The sequence below is a fragment of the Marmota flaviventris genome, chromosome 5, assembly GCF_047511675.1.
Source record: "Marmota flaviventris isolate mMarFla1 chromosome 5, mMarFla1.hap1, whole genome shotgun sequence".
NCBI lineage: Eukaryota > Metazoa > Chordata > Mammalia > Rodentia > Sciuridae > Marmota > Marmota flaviventris.
Genome location: NC_092502.1, coordinates 153743747 through 153768026, shown reverse-complemented (window position 1 = coordinate 153768026; position 24280 = coordinate 153743747). Strand labels below are relative to the sequence as shown.

General features: G+C 41.6%; 1 protein-coding gene across 2 annotated transcripts in view; it reads left to right on the top strand.

The window, feature by feature from the left end:
* The window catches only part of Trio (trio Rho guanine nucleotide exchange factor), a 333690-nt gene that overhangs the window by 176215 nt on the left and 133195 nt on the right, over positions 1-24280 (top strand). For both annotated transcript variants that reach the window (XM_027950370.3, XM_071612702.1), the window contains exons 11-12: positions 7076-7267; positions 23650-23819. In XM_027950370.3, the coding sequence (XP_027806171.1) occupies positions 7076-7267; positions 23650-23819 (362 nt within the window). The remainder of the gene's footprint in view (positions 1-7075; positions 7268-23649; positions 23820-24280) is intronic.

The following is a 24280-nucleotide window of genomic DNA, read 5'->3' as shown; positions in this document are numbered from 1 at the left end:
ATGGTAGCCGGTCACCAGTGCATGACTATAATCTAACTACTCAGGAAGCTGAGGCAGAGAACTACAAGTTCAAAGCCAGCCTCAGCAAGTTAGTGAGACCTAAGCAACTTAGCGAGACGCTGTCTCAAAATAAAATATAAAAAGGCAGGGGATGTGGCTCAGGGGTTAAATGTCCCTGGGTTCAATCCCTGGTTCCCCAACTCCCACCCCTGCCCCCCCAAAAAACCAGATGGTACTGAAGTGCCAGCCCAGTTTCACATGAAAGGCAGAAAGGTGCTCTGAGGAAGACGGAAAGAGCTGTCACATCTGTCTTAGATTCCTTGACTTAGGCTTACACGTGGGTATTTTTTTAAAGCCACTAGAAATATATAGAGAGAAGGCATTACTTCTGACTAAATTTAAAGGAAAAATACAGAAAACCTGATAAGTAAAAACTTGGGAAAATGGGTTTAAAAGAAGGAAAAATAATAATAATAATAAAATCATGGTAGAAGTCACAAAATATAATAATTTGTTCAGAATTATCAGTAATTACAGCAAATGACAAAGATTCTCAGAATGAATGTATTTTGAAAGTTATGGTGTTTATTTTTTTCAATGAGCACACCTAAAACACAAATACCTAGGAAGTTTAAAATTATAATTGGTATTAGAAAAAGGTCCACCTGGAAAATACTGATCATAAGAAAATGGGTATAGAAATATTAGTATGATACAAAATAGACTTGAAAGCATAGAAACATTATTAGAAATGAAGAGAGACTTCAGCTGTTAAAGGAAGGGGTCACTCTATAAATAATGGAGCCGTAAAACCTGTGAGACAAGGATGACAGGATCAACCCTGTGTGTGTTGGTATGTGGGCATGACAAAGGTTCAGTTTTGTTCAAGTCAGAGAACTCACATATGGTGTGAATTACTGGTTAGCAAAATGCACCTTAGGCTTCCTCTGTGACAATATCTTTAAAAAGTTACTGACTTTTTCTGGCTTCATATGTAAAGTAACAGCAACAGTCCTCACCTCTCTGCTTTGTTGATCTTGAGAAATAAGTAAGAAAGCAGCCTTGCTGCACACTTCCTGTAGCTTTGGAGTATTTTCCTCATCCATGTTTTTAATGTGATCTCCCTACTTTAATTTGCTGAGAAATGTTTTGCCATCTTCTTATAGCTTAAAAAAAAAGTGTAAAATGTGTGCTTATCTTCCTTTTATTTTTTTCATAAGATAAGATACTGCTGTAGTTGCTGTGGTTTGATGAATGTCAAATTTGGATCATAGAACAAAGATTTCAGACACCAGAGAATTTAAGAGACAGAACTACAAATTATGAAGCTCTGGAAGTTGAGGCTCTTGCCTGGTATAGTGTATTTATACATGTTTATAGGCTAGGCTCCCCTTTCCCTTATCCTCTTGCTTTCCTGAACACTTTCCAGCATGAAGGACCAGGGTCTACTTAATTTTCTCTGGTGTGTCTGGTACCCCATTTGACCTTTCTCTCTTCAGTCTTGTGGGGCTCTCCATTCTACATTAAGGAAATGTCTTCTGTGGCTAATCTTGGCAGAGCTGTCCACACAAGTCCCCAGGGGCAACAAGAATGAGAAAACTTTTTTCTTAGAAAATGAACATTTTGCATTAAGGTTTCTAGGGCAAGGGGTCAAAGTAGCATGTATGTTGTATCTGCTACAAGAAAAGGCCAGTGCTTGGCTGCTCCTTCTGCCACCCTGATGAGCTTGTCACCTCTTGCTCCTTATCCTGGGATTTCCAAGGTTGCCTGACTTTCTTCCCCAAAATGAAAGTTCCTCATCCCATCTGAGCTGTGCATGAAGGGGAGGAAACCTTAGATATAAACACCCATTGCTCATTTGCAGTTATCTGCTCCCACTTTTCCTGCCTCTGGATTTTAAATAATCACCCACCTTATGTCAGTTCTTTTGCTAGGCACAAAGGAGTGGGTGAGGGAACAGTGGGTAGCCATAGACCCAGATTTCCTGAATAGGCCTGGCTAGTTTCTGAGGATGTTCTGTGGTGTTTTGCTACCTGATGTCTAAGTCAAGACATAGAACTTAATAGAATTTATCTTGGTGGCAAAAAATGAGGAGGATGTTAAGAGGCAGTCATGGGATCATCAGGTGGGGCTGTTGGGCAGCAGGACCATGTGGCCTGCAAAACTAGAATGGCCTGGCCTTCGAGGGCTGGGGAGATGCATGCCTGTGTCCAGTCTTTCCTCTCTTTGGCCCCTGTCCTTTGCAAGTCTACCACCCGGTATGGACTCAGGCCCTCCGTCCTACCTGAGGCTGTACCTGTATTTTTTCAGTCTCTTAGTTTCAGCTTTTCCTCTGTCTGTGTCCTCCTCTGGTCCCACTGCAGGGCCTGGTCCCTCCAGTAATGGTTTCTGTCTCCAACATATTCACCATCTCTCTTTCCCAGTTCTTTTCCTCCCTCTCAAGAAGAATGTCATTTTTTTCTGCTGTGTTTTTAAAATACTAGTTGGTTTCAGAAGAGTGCTCTGCTGCTTTACCTTTGCTTCCTGGTCACCCAGCTTTATGTCTCTTGATGGCACAGCAGACATCCAGCAATTTGCTTTGCTTAGAGTAGACACGGAGCAGCCATGAACTGGGACTCAGCTGCTCACACAGTTAACTTCCTCTTGAGTTTGAGTGACAGTATCCCACCCAAGCAGTCCACTGTCATGCATTCACTTCCTGTTGTCTTATAGGCTTGAGTCTCCTATAAGGAACAGAAGAGATGTGGCCCTACTCTTAGAGCTCTCAAATCTGTATTACCAGCACTAGTGCATGCTTGACCCATAGGCTAGTTCTTAAAAGACTCTGCTGGGCCTCAGATGCACACCATCAAGTATGGTAGGTGGAGGAGCTGCCCCTCAGGAGAGCCTAGCCATAGACAGAAGGCATAAAACAGGCATGGAAGATCCAGAACAATATGGGGTCTCTCTCTAGCCTCTCCACCCTGTTTATCAAAGAGCTTTTGGATAGCCTTTTCAATGGAAGCAAACGTAACTACTAGGAGGCTCCATTGACCCTGACTTTGTTAGGAGGATGTGTAGTAGACACTGTTCAGATAGACAGAGCTTTGATGTCAAGACAGGATTGTACTTTATTTGTAGCTTGTTTGAAATTTCTCTGGTTCCTCCCTAAGAATAAAATGGCTTCAGTCTAGCTGTAGCACAGGGGTAGTAGAGTGAGGGGCCTTTACCAGATTTACTTCTCTGCCCTCTTTTCTTTACCTACTTTCTTTCAAAGCTGATTATAATAGAAGTGCTTTTGACAGGTGTCAGAGTTCATATTTTAGATTTATGTATTGGACAGAATGGGCTATCCTTAAAAATAGAAACAGAGGCATCTTTAGTGCTTAATAAGAGTCTTATTTCATTTTCTGAAATGTATTCACAAAGGTAAAACAAAGTTTAAAAAGACTTTAGAAAGAAGTTTCTTTTTTATACTTAAGTATAAGGTTGTTTAGATTGTGTCTTTGGGTTATGTTTTGAAGGTTTCTTTGTAGAAATAATTCTAAATTGTCTTAGAGACCCTGAATTAACAATTTAGTCAATAAAGTTTTTTCTCTCAGCAGACTTCTTTAAATTAGTGAGGTGTGGCATGATGAAGTAACAAAACAGATTTCAGAAAGGAAGTAGTGAAAGTCTATGTTTGAATTCACTGAAAATGTACTAAATTTAGAACAATTCTACTGTTCTGGGAAGGAGGAACCCAGAAAGAACCTCATGTTTACTTGGTGGAAGTGAGTCGTGCAGTGTAACTTCTTCAGGCAACAGACTTTGCAGCAGGAGCCTCAGTCTCAGCCACTGCTGTGGCCTCCTCAGGAAGCACTGGGATTCTTTTGCACACAGCTCTGCAGAGCCGAAAACCCTCCTCATGACTACTCTGAAGTTCCTTTCCTTTAATTTGTACAGTGACTGTGAGTAGACCTATCCAGTTTACTGAATTCATGCAGATTGTTTCATAGCGCGTGATATGCCCAGCCATAGTGCATCTTCATGTACTAGTTCTGAAAAAGATATTAGCCAGATGTGGTGGCAGACGCCTATTGTTCCAGCTACTCAGGGTCTTGAGGCAGGAGGATTGCAGGTTCAAGGCCAGTCTGTGCAACTTAGTGAGGTGCTGTGTCAAAACAAAAAGTAATAATAATAAAAAAAAAAGACCTGGAGAAAGCTCAGTGGTAACATGCCCTGGATTCAGTCCCCTATATGGGGGAGGGGGAAAATAAATAAAAAATGCTTTTCATGTGAAACTTTTTTGCAGGTGACTATTGGAAAGGAAGATGCTCTTTAATAGTGATCTTTTGCCTTCTAACTAATTGTCTAAGCAAGGTTCCTATTTAGATTTTAAAAACTGTGATTACAACAGCCAGTAAAGTCCAGAAAACTAAGATGAAGCTGCTTTTGAGACCCCAGAAGGTGACTTGAATGTTATTAATGAGTCTCTGGCATAGCATCTTTCCAGAGGTACTGTTCTGTGAGTGCTTTGACTACCTGGCTCCTAACTGCTTATCCACCAGGATTCAAATTTCTCTCGCAAAGATGTAATGTATTATAGAATTTGTGCTCTTGCATACCATGTTCACTTTGATCCTGGGTTAAGGTAGTTTCTGCCTTGCTTCTCCTCTGTAAAGTTCTTCTTCCGCCCTCTGTAATTAGTAAGTACTTTGTGTGGAGGTACTTTGGGATTCTATAACTATTTCCTGTTCCTTTTCTATTTATGTTAGTATGGACTTGCAACTTCATTGTGCTCAGTGGATCATATTCTGTGACCATTGTTTGATGCTCAGGTTGTCCTTGCTTTGGCTGGCAGGAACCTCTCCAGGCTGGCTTCTATATCCTGACTTGTCCACATTGGCCTTAAAGACTTTCTTACTTTTGGGTACAATAAGATGTTTCAAGTTCTTGTTCTTTTTTTATTGGTGCATATTAATTATACATAATAGTAGGATTCATTGAGACATATTCATACATGTATATCACATATAAATGGATCAGTTTCAATCCCCAGTAACTCCCCTTGCCTTCCTCTTCTCCCTCTCCTAACCCCTACTGGTCTCACTTCTATTTTCATGTGGAAACTGACTCCCCCCCCCCCCCTTTTCCTTTAGCTTTCACATATGAGAGAAAACACGTGATCCTTGACTTTCCAAGTCTGGTTTATTTTGCTTAACATGATGCTTTCCAATTCCATTGATTTTCCATGCAAATGACATAATTTTGTTGTTCTTTTTGACTGATCAAAACTCCCTTGTGTATATATGCTCTTTATCCATTCATTGGATAATGGACACCTAGGCTGTTGTACCTGCCCAGGAAAACTGTTGACTTAAACATAGCCATAGAGAGCAGCCATGTGGGCACTGAGCAGCAGAGCAGCAAGGTGGGACTCAAGGCCTAGGGTGCCCATCCCTCACTGAAGTATGCATAACATGCCAGACTTGGAGCCTTGAGATTTAATACCTTCCCTGCTGGGTTTCAGTGTTACTTGGGGCTGTTTACTCTTTGCTACTTGCCAATTTCTCCCTTTTCAAATGGGAATGTTCATCCTGTGCTTATCCCACCGGAATAGAAAAACTTTGGAAGTAGACAAACTTTTTCTGATTTTACAGTCTCAAAACTGTAAGGAGTTGGCTTTGAGTCTCAAATAAGACTTTGGACTTTTGAGCTAATGTTGAAATTAACTGCAATATGTAACTATTGGGCATTGAATAATTTATATTTTGCTCTGTGAGAAGTATATTCAGCTTAGGGAACAGGGCAGGATGCTATGTGTATCTCACCAAAGAGTTGAAGTTTAATCCAAATGTGAAGTATGAGAGAGTGACAACTTAATGACTGGGTTTAGAGGTGATTAGGATTTAAAGTCATTAGGGTGGATCCTCCATAACTGAATTCTGGGGGGCTTTATAAAGAAAGGGAGAGAGACCAGGAGTAACAAACATGTGCTTCCGGTCTCTTGCCACGTGATGCCCTGCACAATCTTGGAACTCCAGCAACAAGAATGCCATCACCAAATGGGGGTCCTTGCCCTTGGGCCTGAAGAATCATGAGCCCAAATAAACCTTCTTGCTTTATAACTCACCTAGTCTGTGGTGGTGTGTTATTGGCAACAGGAAACAGACCAACACAGACTTCCTCCTCACCTCGCTCAGCCCTCGCTTCTCATGCTGTTTCCACCCTACCACAGGGGTGCCCTCATCACCCCATTCAGGCTCTGACTCCCCACAGGGTCACCTGGGCCACTCTCTGGGTCACCTCCCACCCTTTCCCATGAGATGCCTACTATGCTCAGCTTTCGGACTTGTTTGAGGAGTTGGACAAAGTACTCAACTTGCCTCTCTAGAGGAACTACAGTCTGATTTTCTGGGCCCTCCCCGAAGGCCGTAATTCTGTTCTGGTACTGCATGGCAGCCCTCCACCTTGTCTCAGAGCTCCTACTTACAACTCAGATTTGTCAAGAATTAAAATTATCTTCAGTATTTTATACATGTATTTACACTTACTTTTCAGTTCTTTGAAACTCTTGACTACTGAATAGCCATTATAGTTATAACTCCCCTTTTTAGAATGTGTATCCTTATATAGAAAAAAGATGAGCACTGAATTACCATTAAATGGAAGTATATGGAAAGGGACAGCAACTTAGTATTTGTTTGGAACTTAACCTTTAACTTGCACTTTGGGAATTGGAATTCACTCTGCTTAAAGCTGAGAAAAAAAGTGAAGCAGGCATTTGTGGCTGTGGACTGTTTCTTGGCTCTACCTTAGAAAAAATGTGGAAGCTTTTTCTGAGACAGGAGCCAGCAGATAGCCTGCTGCTGCTTCAGGTGTATGGACTTAGCAGTGAGGTCTAGCACTTAAGATTTTAGAACAGTTTTGGAAAAGCCTGCTGATAGATATGTATAGGACTCCTAAAATCATCTTTCCCTTCACATTTGAGCTGTTTGACTGACATAAATGACTAGAAATATCACTAATTGACTCTGCATTACTATGTGTTATGGCTCCTGGCCTGGCTGATTTCCTTCTCTTCACCTGTTTCTCTGGGTATTCTCTTGTGCAGAACACATACACCAATGCAGATAAATTGCTAGAAGCAGCAGAACAGCTGGCTCAGACTGGGGAGTGCGACCCAGAAGAGATTTATCAGGCTGCCCATCAGCTTGAAGACCGGATACAAGATTTTGTTCGGCGCGTTGAGCAACGAAAGATTCTCCTGGACATGTCAGTGTCCTTTCACACCCACGTGAAAGAGGTAAGACATCAGGAAATAGCAATATAATCTGTCTGACAGGGTCTTTGAACTCCTCTGAAGGAATTTGTATTTGTTCATAATGTGAAACAGTGGACTAAAAGTGGCAAGTTGTGAGATGTAGCCCATGAGCACCAGTGGTGTCAGTGTGGACAGGGAAAGAGCTGAACTCTCTGTGCTTTCTTCTTTGTCATGTGTGTGCACATCTGCCTTTGCTTGGGGTGTCTTCAAGGGTAAGAGTGGCAGGGGGAAGAGGTGTGGATCAGGAGGCAAGCAGGGAAACAAAAAACTGAAAAGATCTCTTTCTGGAGAGAAAAGGGGAGTGGTGCACGCATGCCATGTAGCTTAAATAGGACCTACATGTCATGTGCAGAGCTGCTGGGTTTCCATTCTGAGTATTGGCCAGTCATGTGACGGAAGTTACGACAATTGCCTTCTGGTTTCTGTCAGACTACTCTGAGATGCTCATAAAAATGAATGTTACATCATATCGAATGTAAAGTACCATCATCAAATGGTACAAATACTAATGTCATGAGTGTGCTCTTGGTAATAAACTTGTGATAAGGGATAATGTGATATTTGAGTGTGAAAAATTGGTAGGTACTAATCATACCTTACACATTTATAATATTCTTGGTAGAGATCATAAAAAATTAAACTATTATGTAGTTTTTGAAGATAAAAAGGATTTATAATAAAAATTAGATTTTTCAGATTGATTTAAATTGATTAAGGATGTTAATTTGCTGAATCTTATCTCTTAAGGAAAGTAATTCTCTGCTTCTCAAAGTACCTTCACAAAGTATCATAATATATTATAATACAGCTCTTTATAAATTGGAGCTCTTTATAAATTGGAAGTTTATTAAAGGGTGCTTCTGGGTAATTTGTGATTAAGCACATGGAAGCTTATGATTATAGGATAAGAAGGAAGGATCTAGGAAGATAAAACCTCTGAAAGAGGGCAGGATCCAACTTGCCTTATTCAAAAAGGTATCTAAGTTCAGAGACAAGTAAAATTGCTTAAAGGAAAAAACTCTATGCCGATTTGGGATGTTGGGCAGTTTATCTGCAGTGAGGTTATGTATAACTTCGACATTTTGGCTCTGGAAAGACCATGCTCTGTTCCCTCTGAAACACTTTGAGGCCATGTAGCAGGTATATTTGGCCAATTGCTGAGACCCCAAGAGTTTGTGCTTCTACCTGGCCTAGGCTGGTGCCTGGTACTCAGTCCTTTCTGCAAAGGGGCTGGGACTTGATAGTCAGAGACAGTCATCAGAATAGAAAACCAGCATAGCTAACTTCTTTTTCTCTCTTAATAATGCTGTAATTAAAAAAGACTTCAGGGCTGAGGTTGTAGCTTGGTGGTAGAGCACTCGCCTAGCATGCATGAGGCACTGGATTTAATCCTCAGCACCACGTAAAAATAAATAAATAAAATAAAGGTATTGTGTCCATCTGCAGGTATATATACATACACACACACACACACACATATATATATATTAAAAGACTTTAAACTGTGTGTGTACACACACACACACACATATTTTAAAGACTTTAAACTGTTTACAAAGAGGCTTTTTATTCCAAGGAGACAGCACTAGACCAGCAAGAAGAAGAAGGCAGATCCAGACTATGAGCACAGGGAGGTGTTAAAAGCTGTTCCCCACTAGTGGGCATTCTTGTTAAGTCCACCTTCAATGTTAAGTGAGCTTTCTTCCAGGGTGGTTTCTTGTGTGGATTCAGGATCACTAAGTCCAGTTCCTGACTCAGCTCCATTAGAGCTAAACCACCACCTGCTCCCCTATCTCTGTCAGTTGTTTTTCTGGAACACATATCTGATGAGGTTGTCCCCTGCTTTTGAGCTATCAGTAACTCTTGTTGTATCTGGGAACAGCCAGTGCCTCTAAGTCTTCAGTCTGAGCCATACTTCTCCTGACTGTCTTGGGCTGTGTGCTTCTCTTCAGGGCCTCTCCCCCACAGTGCAGTGCCCTGAACTCATGACATTTCAAAAACTTTAAGGCTGGGATGTGCTGCCTCCTCTTCCCCAGGCACAGTTAGTTGCTCTTCCCTGTACCTCAAGCTCTGTACAAACAATGTCTAGGTGTCTTGGGATTATATCTTATCTTTCTTTCACACTAGTGTTGGTATGTTCACTTGTCTTTATCTTATGCATATTTACAACCTTCCTGAGAAGGAGGAAGAGAGCTAAAGGTGATCTGTGTATGAAAGCAGATTGTGCTTTACTAAGTAGTGACAGAGGCAAGAAACAGGCCAGGAGCACTGCACAGCCTGGACCACCTCAGGTTAAGAGTTCTGGGTGGGTGTTCAATCACCAGTTCCTCATTCGGGGCCCTGGGAGGTGCTGTTGCTGTGGGTGACATAATGTTGTTGGAGAGGCCCCAGCAATAGTTTTCATAGGGAGCTGATAGAGAAGCAGGAGGCAGGAGGCCTCCCACCTGTAACACATGGTACTTGCAATATTTTTCATCAGTTTAGCAGTCCAAGTATGGATATAACTTCTTTTTAGGACAGGAAGTCTTTTCATGAGGTAATATTTGTGATTTTTTTATCACTGTGTCTACTCCCTCGGTGGTTTCACAAAGCAGACACTGAGGGACATTTGGGAGGAAAGAGGTTTTCGGAAGCTGTTCTTGCAGAGGTGCAGTTTGGATTCATTTGTTTTTATATCATCAGCAGCATAATAAAAGCATTCCAGGCAGCAGACCAGGGAGTCTTTGTTGTCACTGAGCCTGGTAATTATTTAGAAGTGGAAATATCTTTTGTTTTCATTGGCTTAATGCTCTAGGAACTTCTAGTATGAATGACTCTGCAGACCAAGGAGATCTTAAAAATTTATCTTATGGGTGAAGAGGTTTGATTTCACCGTTGGAGAGTTTTCAGTGCTTTTCCTTTCTTTTTGTATGAGGGGACGTCATAGAAGAAGAGAATCTGGCATGTTTACCCTGATTGTTTCTTCTCGAAAGCATGCATTAAAAGTGACCTAGGGCCAAAGAAGGATTTTGTGGGCCAGTTGTGCCATGTATAGCAGGACACAGTGTGCCCAGTCGAGCCAGGGGTGCAGCTACAGGAACCCTGGCCCACAGACTTGGAATGCGGCCAGATTCTTCTCCTCCATATACTCATACTTCATCTAAGCCCCAGCCATTTTCTTAGGGATTTGTCTTCTCCTGACCAGCTCCAAAATTTCTTTAGTAATCCGTTCTCTGTGCTGTTCAAAAACCCTAAAAGTCCCAGGAATACTTGATAGGTTTTATGAAAGAATAATGGTTTCTTCAGTAGTTGTGTTTTGAAACAGGCTGTTGACTGAAAACCCACAAAAGTTTAGAACAAGTTTAATGAGTTTAAAATGAAATTAAAATGAGACAAGGGCCAAGAGGAGGAAATTGTGCTGCTCTTGATTGTTGTTGATAGGTGTTTATGTAAAATCACTAAACATATTAACATATCAAATGAATGTGAAATTGCCAAAAGAGAGAAGTTGTATGAATCAGTTCTTCTTCTCAAGTAGATGGTATAATTTAAAATTTCCTACATAGGAAAGGTGGGGGTAAAAGCTTGTCTTTCCTTGAGGCAAGTTCATGGAGCCTTTCAGAGTCACTTGTCAAAGCCCCCAGACACCGAAGTCCCCTACCCTGCTGCTTCCTCCCTCCCCTGAATGTGGGCATCAACTCTTGTACTGATTCTGGCTCTCCAATGAGGTGATCTCTTCGCAACTCATTCTAAAAAGTTCCTGGTCAAGGCAGTGTCTGCTCAGGTTTAGCTCAGTGGTCTCTGAGCTAAACCCACCTTGAAGGTTGGTGGTTCGCAGTCTAGATGCAGATATTGACTTTGCCTGTGCTTCTCCGGCAGACAGAAGAGAAGACACTTGTTCCTAGGAAAAGAAATGGCCATATTTTCCACATAGGAAGCAGATATTTTGTACTTGGATGTTAGATGCAGCAGGTGGTTGATAGAGATTTCAGCCTCAGTTTCCCTCTCAAGTTCAAATTTGGAAGCAGTCTAGGACCTGTTGCCTCTAAAAAGAATCCTGACATGCTTCACTTCCTTTCTAAAGACTTTAAGACTGATGTTCCCCCCCTCTGCCACCCGTCTCTTCCTTAATGTTGACTTATGATTTTAAGTAAAAGGAATGTTGATTGGACTAAATGTGGATTTTTTGGAGGGTGTTATCCCCCTACATTTTGCCCTTACTTCTCTCTCTTGCTCTTCAGTATTACTTATAGCTTTTATTCACATCAATTCTGACTGTAATCCTTTCACAATTAGTCCTGCGTCACCTGTCCTCTTTTCCTTTGGAATGCATTTTTTTTCCCTGTTTGTTTCACTTCCTCTTTTTACTCATTCATTTCAAAATCTCTCAAGCCAACTGTAATATCCAAGGAGGGATACCAGAATGATTGACCAGAGGCACGAAGCGCTTCTGCTCTTGTGCGTATCACACATTTTAGACATTTGTTTGTTTCTCTTAATAGACTTTGAGTTCCTTGAGACCAGGACCATATCTCATTTACCTTTGTGTTCCCCTCTTTTGTCTCCTAGACCTAGACACAGTAGAAATGAAAAATTGTGAAATAGGTGGTCTGTTTCTAAATTTAGTGACTGATATTTATTTTCAAATATAATAGTAGCATAACTATTTTCATCTTTCATATTCATTCAGTAGATCCTCAAAATTAGTTCCTGACTTAATTGATAATTACCTTTGCAATTTGCGGGTTATTTGAGGCAACCAAGTGGTAACATTGAGCTCTCAACCAGCTTGTTCTTCTGGAATTGATTCAGTGGCCTTGCATTGATTTTTGCCTCAGAAACATGGTTTCCCAGGAAAGATCATTCCCCTTTGAATTGGGCTGCAATTCTTGCTGGTTTAAGTAAAGAAATCTTGGTTCTGCTTCTGCAAACTTACACCCTGAACTGGGACAAGTTTTTGTTTTGAGTAATGCCTGAGAAAAGAGAACCTTTGATTTTATTCAGAAGTCAAAAACTAAAGGCCTCCCAACCACCTGGAGATTTTTTGTATTGCAGCATGATAATCTGGCTTTATTTTTATGCTTCACAGCTGAGCATGCAAACTTTCTTCTTTATGTTTGTTTGAGCCAGTGCTGAGCTTCTCAGGGGAGAGCAGGGAGAGCCGCAAGCCCTCGCCCTGGCCCTGGGTCACTCCAGGCAAGGATGGCTTCTGGGCATGCAGGTGGAGCTCTTGAGCTGCTTTTCCTCTGGTCCTCACTGAGTATATTCCAGGAGTGTACTAGAAACTTGCCAGTGCTTTCTCAAGCAGCCACTTTGAAAGGGCCCAGAGATGTCTTCTCTTCTCCTGTGGAGCTGACGAGCCCCTCAGAAATTTGGTGGTTAAAAAACACAGAAACTGTCTCAAGGTACAGAATGCTTGTGTGTAGACTAGTTGCCTTTAGCTGGGTTCTCCTGACTGTTGGTTCTGGTGCAGAACCTGTGTATCACACCCACCTTCTCTCTCAAAGAAGGCCTGCCTCTGTGTTTACGTGGAAGCTGCTCTCCAGTTGCTCTTTTATTCCTGTTTCACCAGGTTCATGTGAACTTGTGTGGTACATGTGTGTTTGTGTTAGTTCACTGCTTTCAACACAGAGAATCACAAACAATTGTTCTGTCACCAGAGGATGTCTTTGGGCTGCCTCCTTAGAGCTGTGCCACCATTAACTCCTGTCCTCTGGCTCTAGTATTTTGTTATTTTAAAAATATTACGTATAAACGGAATCCAAAATTTGTAACTTTCTGAGGTTGGCTTTTTTTTCAGCTTGATTCTCTGGAGTCCCATTCCTTTTCTTGCATGTTTCAATAACTCTTTCCTCTTTTTTGCTGAGTAATATTCACAATATGGATACATCAGTTTGTTTTACCATTTACCCCTTGAAGAGTATTTGAGTTGTTTTCAGTTTGGGACTAATACAAAAAGAGAAGCTATGAACAGTCATGTACAAATTTTTGTATTAATGTAAGTTCTTATTTCTCTGAGATCAGTGTCTTAAGAGCACAATTGCTGAGTCCTTTGGTAAGTGCAGTCAGGTCGAAAGAAACTGCCACATTATTTTCCAGACTGGGTGGACCATGTTATATTCTGTCATGAGAAATGTTATGTGCAACCTCAAGATTTTTTAACATCTCAGAAATGCAGAATTGATGTGATAAACTTGTCAATGGGAAAGGTTAAGATCCAACATATGATATTTTAGATTGAAAAGTTTATATGATCAAATCTCAATAATTTTATGTTTAACATTAAATTTTTTAGCTGTGGTCCCTATTACATTAAATGAGTTGTGTGTGCTCTTTAAACATTTGATTTTTTTTATCTGAATGCAAATGAGCAATTAAATGGCCACATGCTAATAAGAACAACAGGAAACTAAGAACCTGAGGTGACTGAGCGTTAGATTTTGACTTTGGACTTCAGTTGCCACTTCTGGCATATCCTGGGTCCTTATGTGGACTGTAGTGTCTGGCTTGACATTCTTGTGAAAAAGAAATTAAATGGTCTTCTGTAGGTGGGAATATTAAAAAATAATAGATCTGGTCATTTGTTTTCTCTAGAAACACTACATTCCTTATTAAGTTCAGAAGGCCCTTATGTTAACATTGCATTGCTGAGTCCAAAATATCTGAAAGAACAACTTAGAGGAGGAAAATTTAATTTTGGCTGACAGTTTCAGAGGTTCAGTCCATGGTGGTCCTTTCCATTGCTCTGGGCCCAGGGTAAGGCAGAGCATGATAGCAGAAAGGTGGGTATAGTGGGAGAGCACTACTCACTTCATGTTGGATAGGAAGCAGAGCCACTGCGGAAGGGGTTACAGGGAAGATGCATTTTTCCAGGGTACTACCCCAGAGACCCACCTCCTCTAACCACACCCTACCTGCCTGTAGTTACCACCCAGTTAGTTCATTCAAACTAGGATGGCTTGATAAGATCACAACCACAACGCTTTGTAATCTAACCATTTCACCTTTAGAATTCCTGTATCAACACATGAGATCTGGAGGGACACCTTAGTGCTAGTCCAAATCCTAGCACTCCTTAACTGGCTGAGTGAACTGAGCCAAGTCACTCTGCAGTGCTTCAGATTCTTATAAAACTCTTGACATACTGCTTTTCTTAGGGCAACTGCAAATGTTCCTTTTTCTCACTTCTGTTCCTCATTTTAATTTAACTTCATAGGTATGATTTGGTCTTCTGGGCCTCACTGATCTTTGATCAACAGTAAGCACCTACATCTCCCCTGCTTAATTCTCCCCCATTCTTCAGTACTCATTTTACTCTGACCTGATAAACTTGAGATCCTTCCTGGGATGCACAGTCTGCTGTGTCTCCAGCTTTGTTCCCTCAGAGCCAAGTCAGCTGCTGGAGATTATCTTTACTCATGGGTCCACCATTCATATTGTCATAAATCATTTTGCATATATTACTAAATACTTCTCATCCCTGCAAAGCAAATGATTTTTCCCCAAATAAACATGTATAAAATATTCGTGTTGTCCATTGAAAAATGATGTTATGATATTATTTAAAAGAGCTTTTTTGTCAAAATAATGTAGAACTATTTTTTTTCTATAGATTAATTTAAAGTGTGGTTTAAATTAATGAAATTTCTATTTGGTAATATTGGATCAATATTTTCAAGTAAGAATATTTTTATGCCTATAGAGAAATCAGAAGTTATTGTAACAAATCACAGGAAGCTCTAATATATCTGACATGCAGTAGTCACTGACCCCAATGATTATTGAATAAATTAGTCAGTGATATGTTATCTTCATTTGTAATTCAGTGTTGCAATAGAGATTAAAATATATAACTGTATACTGACTTAGACTTTTATAGTCTTGTTGAAGGGTTATCTCTGAGTGGAGAGTTGCAGATGTCTCTAATTAGCTGGCTGTATCTAGGACTTCAGGTAATATAAAAGGTGAAGCAGTGTGGCAAAATGCAGTATTACAGGTCCCCTAATGACCAACTGAAACCACGTGTGCATATGTAGTCTTGTTCAATTTAAATAAAAGGACACTTTTATATTCTTGATTTCTTAATTTGATACTCAGCTTCATGAATTAAATATTTTATTACTTATCACGACATGTCTTTGATTCATTGAAAGAGGAAGCAAACTCTCCATGCATGTTTTCACTCATGCAGTCTGCACTGTCCTCATGGTCTTGGTTTGTATGGACAGAGGAGAGGCAGAAAGGTGGAACACAAGCAGTTACTAACTAGGGTCTTCCCAGGAGTTCCAGGACAGCTTCACATCTCCAGTCAAGCAAGGCTTAGAGAGAGTGACAAGGCCTTTTTTGGTTTTGTTATAATTTTTTTGCCTTCTCTTCCTTTTTAAAAAGCTCAGAACTCAGAAGAGAAGATCAAGAAACAGTTGGTCTTTCTGCCTGAGACCACTGGTGCTAGTGGCTGCATCAAAACACCCACTCTCTTGACCCCTTTGCTTCTTGCTGTCCTCCAGGAGACTTCTTCGCATATGGTGTAGAGGAAGCAAAAGACCAAAATGGGCAAAGGTTTTGTAAGAAAAAGTTTGAATGGAGAATTGCAGGTGTCTTTAATTAGTGAATTTAGGTCTAAGTGAATTTAGGTCTCTGTTTCCAGACAGATTAGATCCCTGGTATTGAAAGAACCGGATAATTAGGTCTCCAAACTGGGTCTGCTGATCTTTATGGAACTGTGTACAGAGACTTAAGAGGCTGCAAACATAGTTGTGATTTTTTTAAGAAGGGAGATTTTATACATTTTCTCAGGTTGAAGTTAACCCTGGACAGAGTTGTAGAGAGTAGAGGAAGGAGTGAATGAACCCCTGATAGCTTGCTAACTTTGTTTTGTTCTTCACTACGTTTCTGTTTGGATGCAGAGCACATGGTAGAGTTAGTGGGTAGGCTTTTAGCCAGGCCTTTCAACACTTAAATTTGTAGACAAGACAGCTAACTGGGGTGGTTTGTTAGGACAATGACTCAAGAGTCTGTTGAATGGCTGTAAAAAGAATCAGCTGAGTATGTCAGCCCAAGACCAAGACACTCCTTCTCTTCCATTCTGCTCTCCATGTGGAAGATGCCAGAAGTGTTTCCAATAGTGAGATGTGACTCATACCCAGCATGTGAAAAAGGAAACAGTTTCTAGCCCAAAGCCACAGTGGACTGTAGTTATTAACAAAGATGGTAATGGAAGATGATGGACCAGTCTTCTTGAAGTTCAGCAGACAGACTGGCTTATCTCCTCATGCCACTTTCTATCTGAGGAAAAAGACTTCTCAGTGGGATCTTTGAACTAATACCACCTACCCTCTTCATGCGTGCATAACATCTAAAGAGATTGCTCATCTGAATTTGAGCATCCTGAAAACTTCATTGTGTTGTGTTGAGAACTGTTTATTTTGTTTTGAGAACAGAATTGGTGCCATAGCAGAAATAATTGTTGCTGCATTAAAACCCTTGCATGTGGAATTGTCAGTGTGGGAGTTGTTATCAGATGGTGTCAGCAGGGCTGGAGGAAATGTCCAATGTCATTGGCAGATCTCTGGACCCACACAGAAAGTCTGTGAGTGGTTGGACTGATGTGGAAGGAGTGTACAGTTGATAAGGATCTGCTAGATGTCGGACTTCAGAATTAGGACTCAACCAATTTCAGAAGGAATAAGTCAAAATCTGTCATAGGAGTTTCACCCATGGATCTTAATATGCGAGTCTGTTTTGAATCAGAACAGAATTGGGTATTGCATAGGTGGCAGCTGTATGTGTTTAACAAGAAAATGATCTTACACATGTTACACATCTTACTGTTGTGTAAGCTCACACAAGAGTGGGGGGGGGGGTGATGGGGGGGACAGACACCAGTGGTAGCAGCTTGCACTCTGGCTCCTGTTTGGGTTGTGGGTATTTTGTTCAGTTCTTCAGTTCCCACTTTGAGAGCAGAGCATGTTCTGAGGAGAGTGAGCTGGTGTCAGAAGAGGTGTAAGTCATGCTGCTGCAGCAAACCTCAAGGAATAAAATATTAGCCCAGGGAAAAGTCAAGCAGTGGGGGTGTGCACCGTGTTCAGAGACTTGCATGCTTGTCATGGCAAGGAAGAATTGCACTTCACCTAGCTGCAGACTATTTCAGGGGGACAGTGGTCAGTCTCTAGATGACCTAGAGTGAGGAGGAACTTTTCCCAAACTTGACACTCCCAGTTGCCAACGCAGAGAGTGTGTCTAATCTGTTGGTGAGACGGAAAGAAATCTAAAAAATTAAAATAAAAATCCCTAATGTCAAATTTGACATTAGTAGAACTGGGCTTGATGTCATGTCTGGGTAGTTGAAGTCCCACTGGTCCACACTGATTGTTAACTCTGTGTCAGTCACTTGGCATTTTGTGTGCCTGGCTGGGCAAGGTTTTCATATCACAGGTGCTTCACCTTATTCTCATGTGTCTCTGGGGGCATCCGCCCTCCGGGACTGAGGAAAGAGACTGTCCGTGCACTTTCTCCTCTCACATGTATAGATGCCCAGAACACGCTTCTGGTTTTCTCCTTGTTTCTTCCTCTTACATACATTTGAATTGATATTACTTCATGATGTTGACTTTGATTTGCCCTCTATTCCCATCCCTACCCCATACATCCTTTATACATTTTCTTTCAGCATATTAAGGGATCTTTTATCCCACCCAAGAATAGAAAGGCACTCCTCAAACTCCTGCAATTCAAGGCAGTAGGCGTGTGCTCCCAAAGCACAGTTCATTATTTCAGACAGAAGAATGTTCTGTACGTGGTAGGAACAGTTCTCTTTTTATCCCTGTGTCTTATACCTGAAACAGAATCACATTTTATGTGCATAATGGTTGCCCTCTGAAATTGCACCTGCAAGTTGCCATTTAAACTGCCCACTTCTGCTTTTAACTTTCAGCAGCTCTGGGAAGCCATGGCTCTGATGTGTCCTTTGCTGCTTTACAGCTTGCCAGTGCACTTGGTACCCATGTGATTGTCTTTTTCAAAAACAAGAGTGGGGTGGGGGTTGGTGGGGAGGGACAGACACCAGTGGTAGCAGCTTCTGTGTACCAAATTCTTGTGTGAGAAACCACTTTCAGACCTCTCTGGTAATCTCATTGGGTTCTCAAACTGGCTTTGCGAGTTAGTGAAGATGTAGACAGTAAAATGATCCTATTTTATAGATGAGAAGAGGTAGAGTGCTCTAAGGATTTTCTCTGGGTCACACTTGGGATAAAGGACTGCAGCTGGTGTGTTGTACCCTCCTTCTGTGCCCCAACTCCTAAACAACTTGAAGCCTGTATTCATATGTGCCAGCTGTTGACCCACCTGGGAACACCTGGGGTTACAGTAACCTCCAGGTCTCAGGGCTCCAATCCCACCATCCACTTAATCACCTGAAAGTCTTGTCCTTTCTCAAGATGCCCTGCCCAGGTTCCTCTAGGAGCCCTCCATGGTGTGGGCTCCCCTCCAATTAGTGAAGAAAGGGCCTTTTCTTCTTGAGGTGAGACTTTTCCTGATTTCTTTCAAGCAGAGTTGCAAGGCCCACAGACACCAGTGAAGAAGAGGCCGAGGAAGGGCATGTACCTGGATCAGACTCAGTGTGATGCTAGGAGTCTTCCCATATCTTCGTCACAGAGGTTTTCTCCATAGAACCTCATGTCTGTCCCCAGCCCATCCTTCCCCTTGTATCCTGGTCCATGAGCCAGGTCTGTACACGTGTGCATTCCAGTCTGAGTTCAAGTTCACTTCCACAGAACTTCTGCCCTGGCTTGTGAATTCCTTGGACATTAGTCTGCACTGGAGAGATCATCAAGCACTCTTTACATTTTTAGCCTCTAGGGGGCAGCATTACCTAAGCCTGTGATTTGTCCTCCCATCTTTTTTAAAATTTCAAGACATGGTCTCACTAAATTGCCCAGGTTGCCTCAGCAGAACCAGGGTTACAGGAATGCACCACAGCATCCAGCTTTAACCCATGGTTCAAAGTAGAAAACCAGGTTGCTATGCACTCAGGGTGCGACTCTCTTCTTGCTACTGGATAAAGGTATATCTATTTTATTATAATTAACAACTTGCACAGAAGTGCATTTTTTTTTTCTCCCTTAGGAAATGTGTGTTAAGAATGTTGCAGGCATCCTGGAGACTTTTCCTGATTTCTTTATTCTGGGGTATTTTAGGCATCCTGTATCATTTTAAAAACTTAAAATAGACTTTACTTGAATCATGCCGCATAATGATGTGTGTCAGTGCATCCTCAATTGACATTAGGAAGGACCTTTCTCTAAGATGTTTTAAATCCAAGTTGAGTGAGAATATTTCCTGTGGAACTAGACATAAAAATTCTAAAGGGGCAAAGGACTTTTAGGAATTCAGCATTATGGTTTTAAACACAGCCTTGCTCCCTCTATCTCATTTAATTTCATTTTCCTTAACTTTGCAATCCCAGGATGAGTTCTCCTCTGTAGCATTAGCCCTTTCTGGTTTCACTGGGCCAGGTAGAGTGAGCCCATTGCACCAGGGACACACATTGAAGCACCCAGGCTCACATAGGGGGGATGCTGGTTGTTGTTGATCAGGTGGAAGGACAATGGTTTGACCCCCCACCTACTCATGACACTTCCCCTGGATTTGAGAGGAAGCAATTTCTATGGAATCTGACAGACTATTCTAGTACCTTTGTCTCATACTATATTATTTTTAGGAGTAAAAAGATTTAAATGTGTGATGGTGTTAAATTTACCATGTTAAGTGACATATCTTGAACATTTAATAGGAACCTGGATATGTTCTGAAAACTGTCTAGAGAAAGAAGATTTTAAAATTTTGTGATTTTTCTTATGAAAAGATTTTTCTTGTAAAGTAATAGTGGCTAGTGTTTACTTATTTCTTTATACGTATCATCTTATTTAATCTACCAGGTCTCTCTATTTAAGGACAGGATTTGAATTCATATATTTGGCTTCAGAACCTACATTCTTCTTAGGGGAAGAGTTTTATCCTAATTATCATTACAGCAGAAACATTAATCGATGCTATCGCAGTGACATTATGTAGAAGCATACCCACACGTCATGTACCAGGCCAGTTCTAAGCCACTTTTTATATTCTCTTTACCCATGTATAAAAGAGAGACTTGTTAAAATGTGTCATAAACTAAAGGGTATTTTTGGTAGCATTTGTTGGAGAAGAGAATATTGCAGGCTCTCCAACCCAGACAGGCACTCTGCCTACCTGCCCCACACATCGGGTCCTTGAGTTAAGTCACAGTGATTCTGAGGAGAGGCTGCTGAGATCCCAGAGTAACCTAATTGGCCCAAAGTTTTTTCTTTTTTTTTTTTTTTTTTGATCAAATCTTGTCTGAGAGCCCTGAGATTCACACAGCTCCTGGGACATTAGTGCACGAAGGACATTAGCCACTGTCAGGGAGAGGGCTCAACACATCAGTGGCCTTGATTCATAGCTGGGAGCTCCAGGGACATTTCCTTTCCTAGGTTCATGTATGTAGTAACAGGGTTGGGAGCAGCTTCAGTGAGGCAAATGCATTCAGGTGAGATTTTGAAAAACGAGAGTTAAGTAAGTGGTTCATTTCTTTTTTCAGCAGAATAAACACAGTTGCAAAGGGCCACTTTTTCATAAATGTCCCTCTTGGAAAGGTGAGTGGCCATGTGTTCCAGGGTTCTCTTCATTGGGAGCCCATAGACAACTTCAGTGTATGGCCTGTCACCTGTTCCACCCTGCCCCTGCATGTGGAAGGACCTTCTTAAGTAGAAAAGTCCTCTAGTTAGACAAACTGTCATGGTTGTTTTGGGTTAAATATTTTAACTCTTTCAATAAAATAATGCAAATTTGTTTTGATAAATTACTTATTGCTCAGAGTAAACTAATTGGCCCAAAGTTGGTTTTTTTTTTTTTTTTTTAATCAAATCTTGTCTATTTAGTTAATTCGACTCCATCCTTCTAATGAGGATAATTAACATGTGTCCAGAGCACTGCTGTTTACACAGGATGCTTCTGCTGCAACCTTTTCTACTTGGTTCTCTTACTGACTCCTTGAAGTGGTATCCAGGTGGTATTTGTACCGGCAAACTGAGTCTCAGAGAAATTGAGTGGTTCTCTCAGGTCAGAGCTATGCTTGGTCAAAGCATTCCTTAAGTCTAGATTGCCTTACTCCAAATCTCACAGTATTGTATCTAGTGCCTAAGACCACTGTGGTACTGCAGTATAATGGCATACAACATGATTTACAGCAACTGGAAATGTTTTCTGTGGAAAATGTTAGAGCAAATGGGAAGATATCTATAGTACAAAATTGATGTTTTAAACTTTTCTCTATTAAAAATGGAAGTCAGGTTCTGTATGCAAATTGAAAGTACCACTAGATGGTTTTCAGCTGATGTGTTTCCTAATAAAAGACCTCTTTAAAGCTTTCCCTGAACATGCTGTCACTAGTCATTAGGGAACTGTAGCTCTAAAACACAGAGAAATACCACTCATCTAGAATAGCTAAAGTAAGATCAGCAACCCCAGGTGAGGAGGAAGAGGAGTGAGAACTCCTCTGCGCTGCTGGCAGGAATGTAAGCACGGTGCGCCATTTTGGAAATGTTTGTCCGTTTCTTTAAAATAAAACAAATACCTGCCATTTGACCCAGCCATTCTACACCTAGATATTTACGTAAAGGAAAGCAAAGCATAAGTTCTTGAGCTGGGGATGTGGCTCAAGTAGTAACGTGCTCACCTGGCATGCTTGGGACGCTGGGTTCAATCCTTAGCACCACATAAAAATAAAATAAAGATGTTGTATCCACCGAAAACTAAAAAATAAATATTAAAAATTTTTCTCTCTCTCTCTCTCTCTCTCCTCCCTCCCCCCCTCCTCTCTCTCTCTCTCTTAAAAAAAAAAAAGCATAAGTTCTAACAAAAACTGTATACAAATGTTTTTAGTACCTTTTTTTGTAATGGAAATAATCCAAATGTCCATAAAGAGATGAAAAGATAAATTGTGGTAGGTACATATAAGGAAATACTATGTAACAATTAAAAAATCATGAGCTTTTGGTACACACAGTAGTATGGATGAGTTTCAGAGGAACTGAATGAAAGAAGCAAGACAAAGAAAAAAAAAGAATACATACTGTGCAATACCATTTCTATACTTTTTTTTTTTTTTTAACAGAATGCAAGCTAATCTGTAGTGGCTAAAGCAGATAAGTGATTGCCAGAGAGGGAGAATAACAAAGGGCATGAGACAACTTTAAGAGGTGTAGACGTGTCAAAATTCTCTATATGGGCACTTTAAATTCATGAAGTTTCCCTGTGTCAGTCATGTCTCAGTAGAGCTGTTTTATAAAAGAGATTAGCTTGGAAACAAAAGACTCTGTAACTGCAGTTTTGCAGGAGCAGTTTTGACCTGTGAGCCCAGAGGTGGCAGCCACTGGCAGGGTGATCTCTTTGACCTGACCTTTCTGCAGCTGAGGTGGCTGGCCGACAGTATGAAGCATCCCTGAGGAAGCTGGAAGTATCCTCATGGAGACAACACTGCCAAGCCACCAGAGCCTGTTCAGTTTAATTAATTGTCTGTTTTATTTCCTGGAATGGTCCCCTAGAGATCTGAAGGGTCTAATGGCCTCCAGGAAGTAGCCATGCCCATCCCCTTCTCCCACCAGGCCTGCAGTCATTCTGGCTGCTCTTGTTCTCAGGTGTCTTTACTCATCCAGGTCCCTGGCAGTGTGTTTAGTGGCACTAGCAATGAGGGCGTGCCTTCAGTGTGCACTCCCTGGGCTCCCAGGGAAGGGTAACCTCTGACCCCAAGCCTGGGGGCTTGGACTGGGTGTGTCACATCCCAGTCCCAGTGGTGAGTTCATGTTACCACATTGCTTCCTCCTAAGGAACGTGAAGCACCTATCTCTGAGCATAGTTTAATAATTAATAATGGTGTATAATGCCTTTGCTAAAAATAAAACTGCCTGTCTGCTAGCAGAATGTTGTCAAAGAATGCCTCTGTGACCAGCAGACGTTACTGTTGTCAGAGGGAATCTTTTTGGATCTCCAGCATGCTCCAGCTGGAGCCTTGGAAGAATGGGAATGAGTGGCTTCCCTTCCCTTTCCTTTTGCTCTTTTGTGACAGTGCCTTCCGCCTCACTGCCTGTTTATTTTTCTCCCCTCAGCGGTGGCGTACTGCTTTTTCTGTGCGTGTGTTCCGCTGGCGTTGGACCTTTTGGGATGCATCTCCCTCCCTCCCTCCCTTGCTGCCTCCCTTCCTTCCTTTCCTCCCTGTCTCTCTGGGAGCAGCCTGTCACAGTTCCCCTCGCGTGTCTGCGCGTGGCCCGGTGTCTGCGCGCTGCTGCTCACCGTGTCCCTTGTGCCCCCAGCTGTGGACGTGGCTGGAGGAGTTGCAGAAGGAGCTGCTGGACGACGTGTATGCTGAGTCCGTGGAAGCCGTGCAGGAGCTCATCAAGCGCTTCGGCCAGCAGCAGCAGACCACGCTGCAGGTGACGGTCAACGTGATCAAGGAAGGGGAGGACCTCATTCAGCAGCTGAGGTGGGCCTGCACCCCTTGCCTGTCAGACACAGATGTCCAAGTCCTGCCAAGGATTTCCCTCCTCCTGTATTTTTTTGAATAATTAGCTCTAATTCTGTAATTCTCCCCAGCTGAGTAGAGAACAGATGCCATCTATAAATTCAAAGGGGAGCACCAGCTCTCTTCTCTCTTCATTTTTCTCTCCCTTTCTTTTCTTCCCTGTAAAGTTTTTTAATTCCATAATTTTTCTCATTGCAACCTTGACTAGTAATCCTCAGAATTTATCTTTTATTAGTATTTTCTCTTAATATCTAACTAGAAATTACTGACGTTTCTTTCTAAATAGATAATCTGAACCTCCTAGAATAATGTCCTAGGGCCCCCAGGGACCTGCCTCCGCATTGGCTGATATCCGTCTTTCACACTGCAGGCAGGCAGATCTGGGCATGGTGGGACACTCAGCCTTCAGTCCTCCCCTTGGC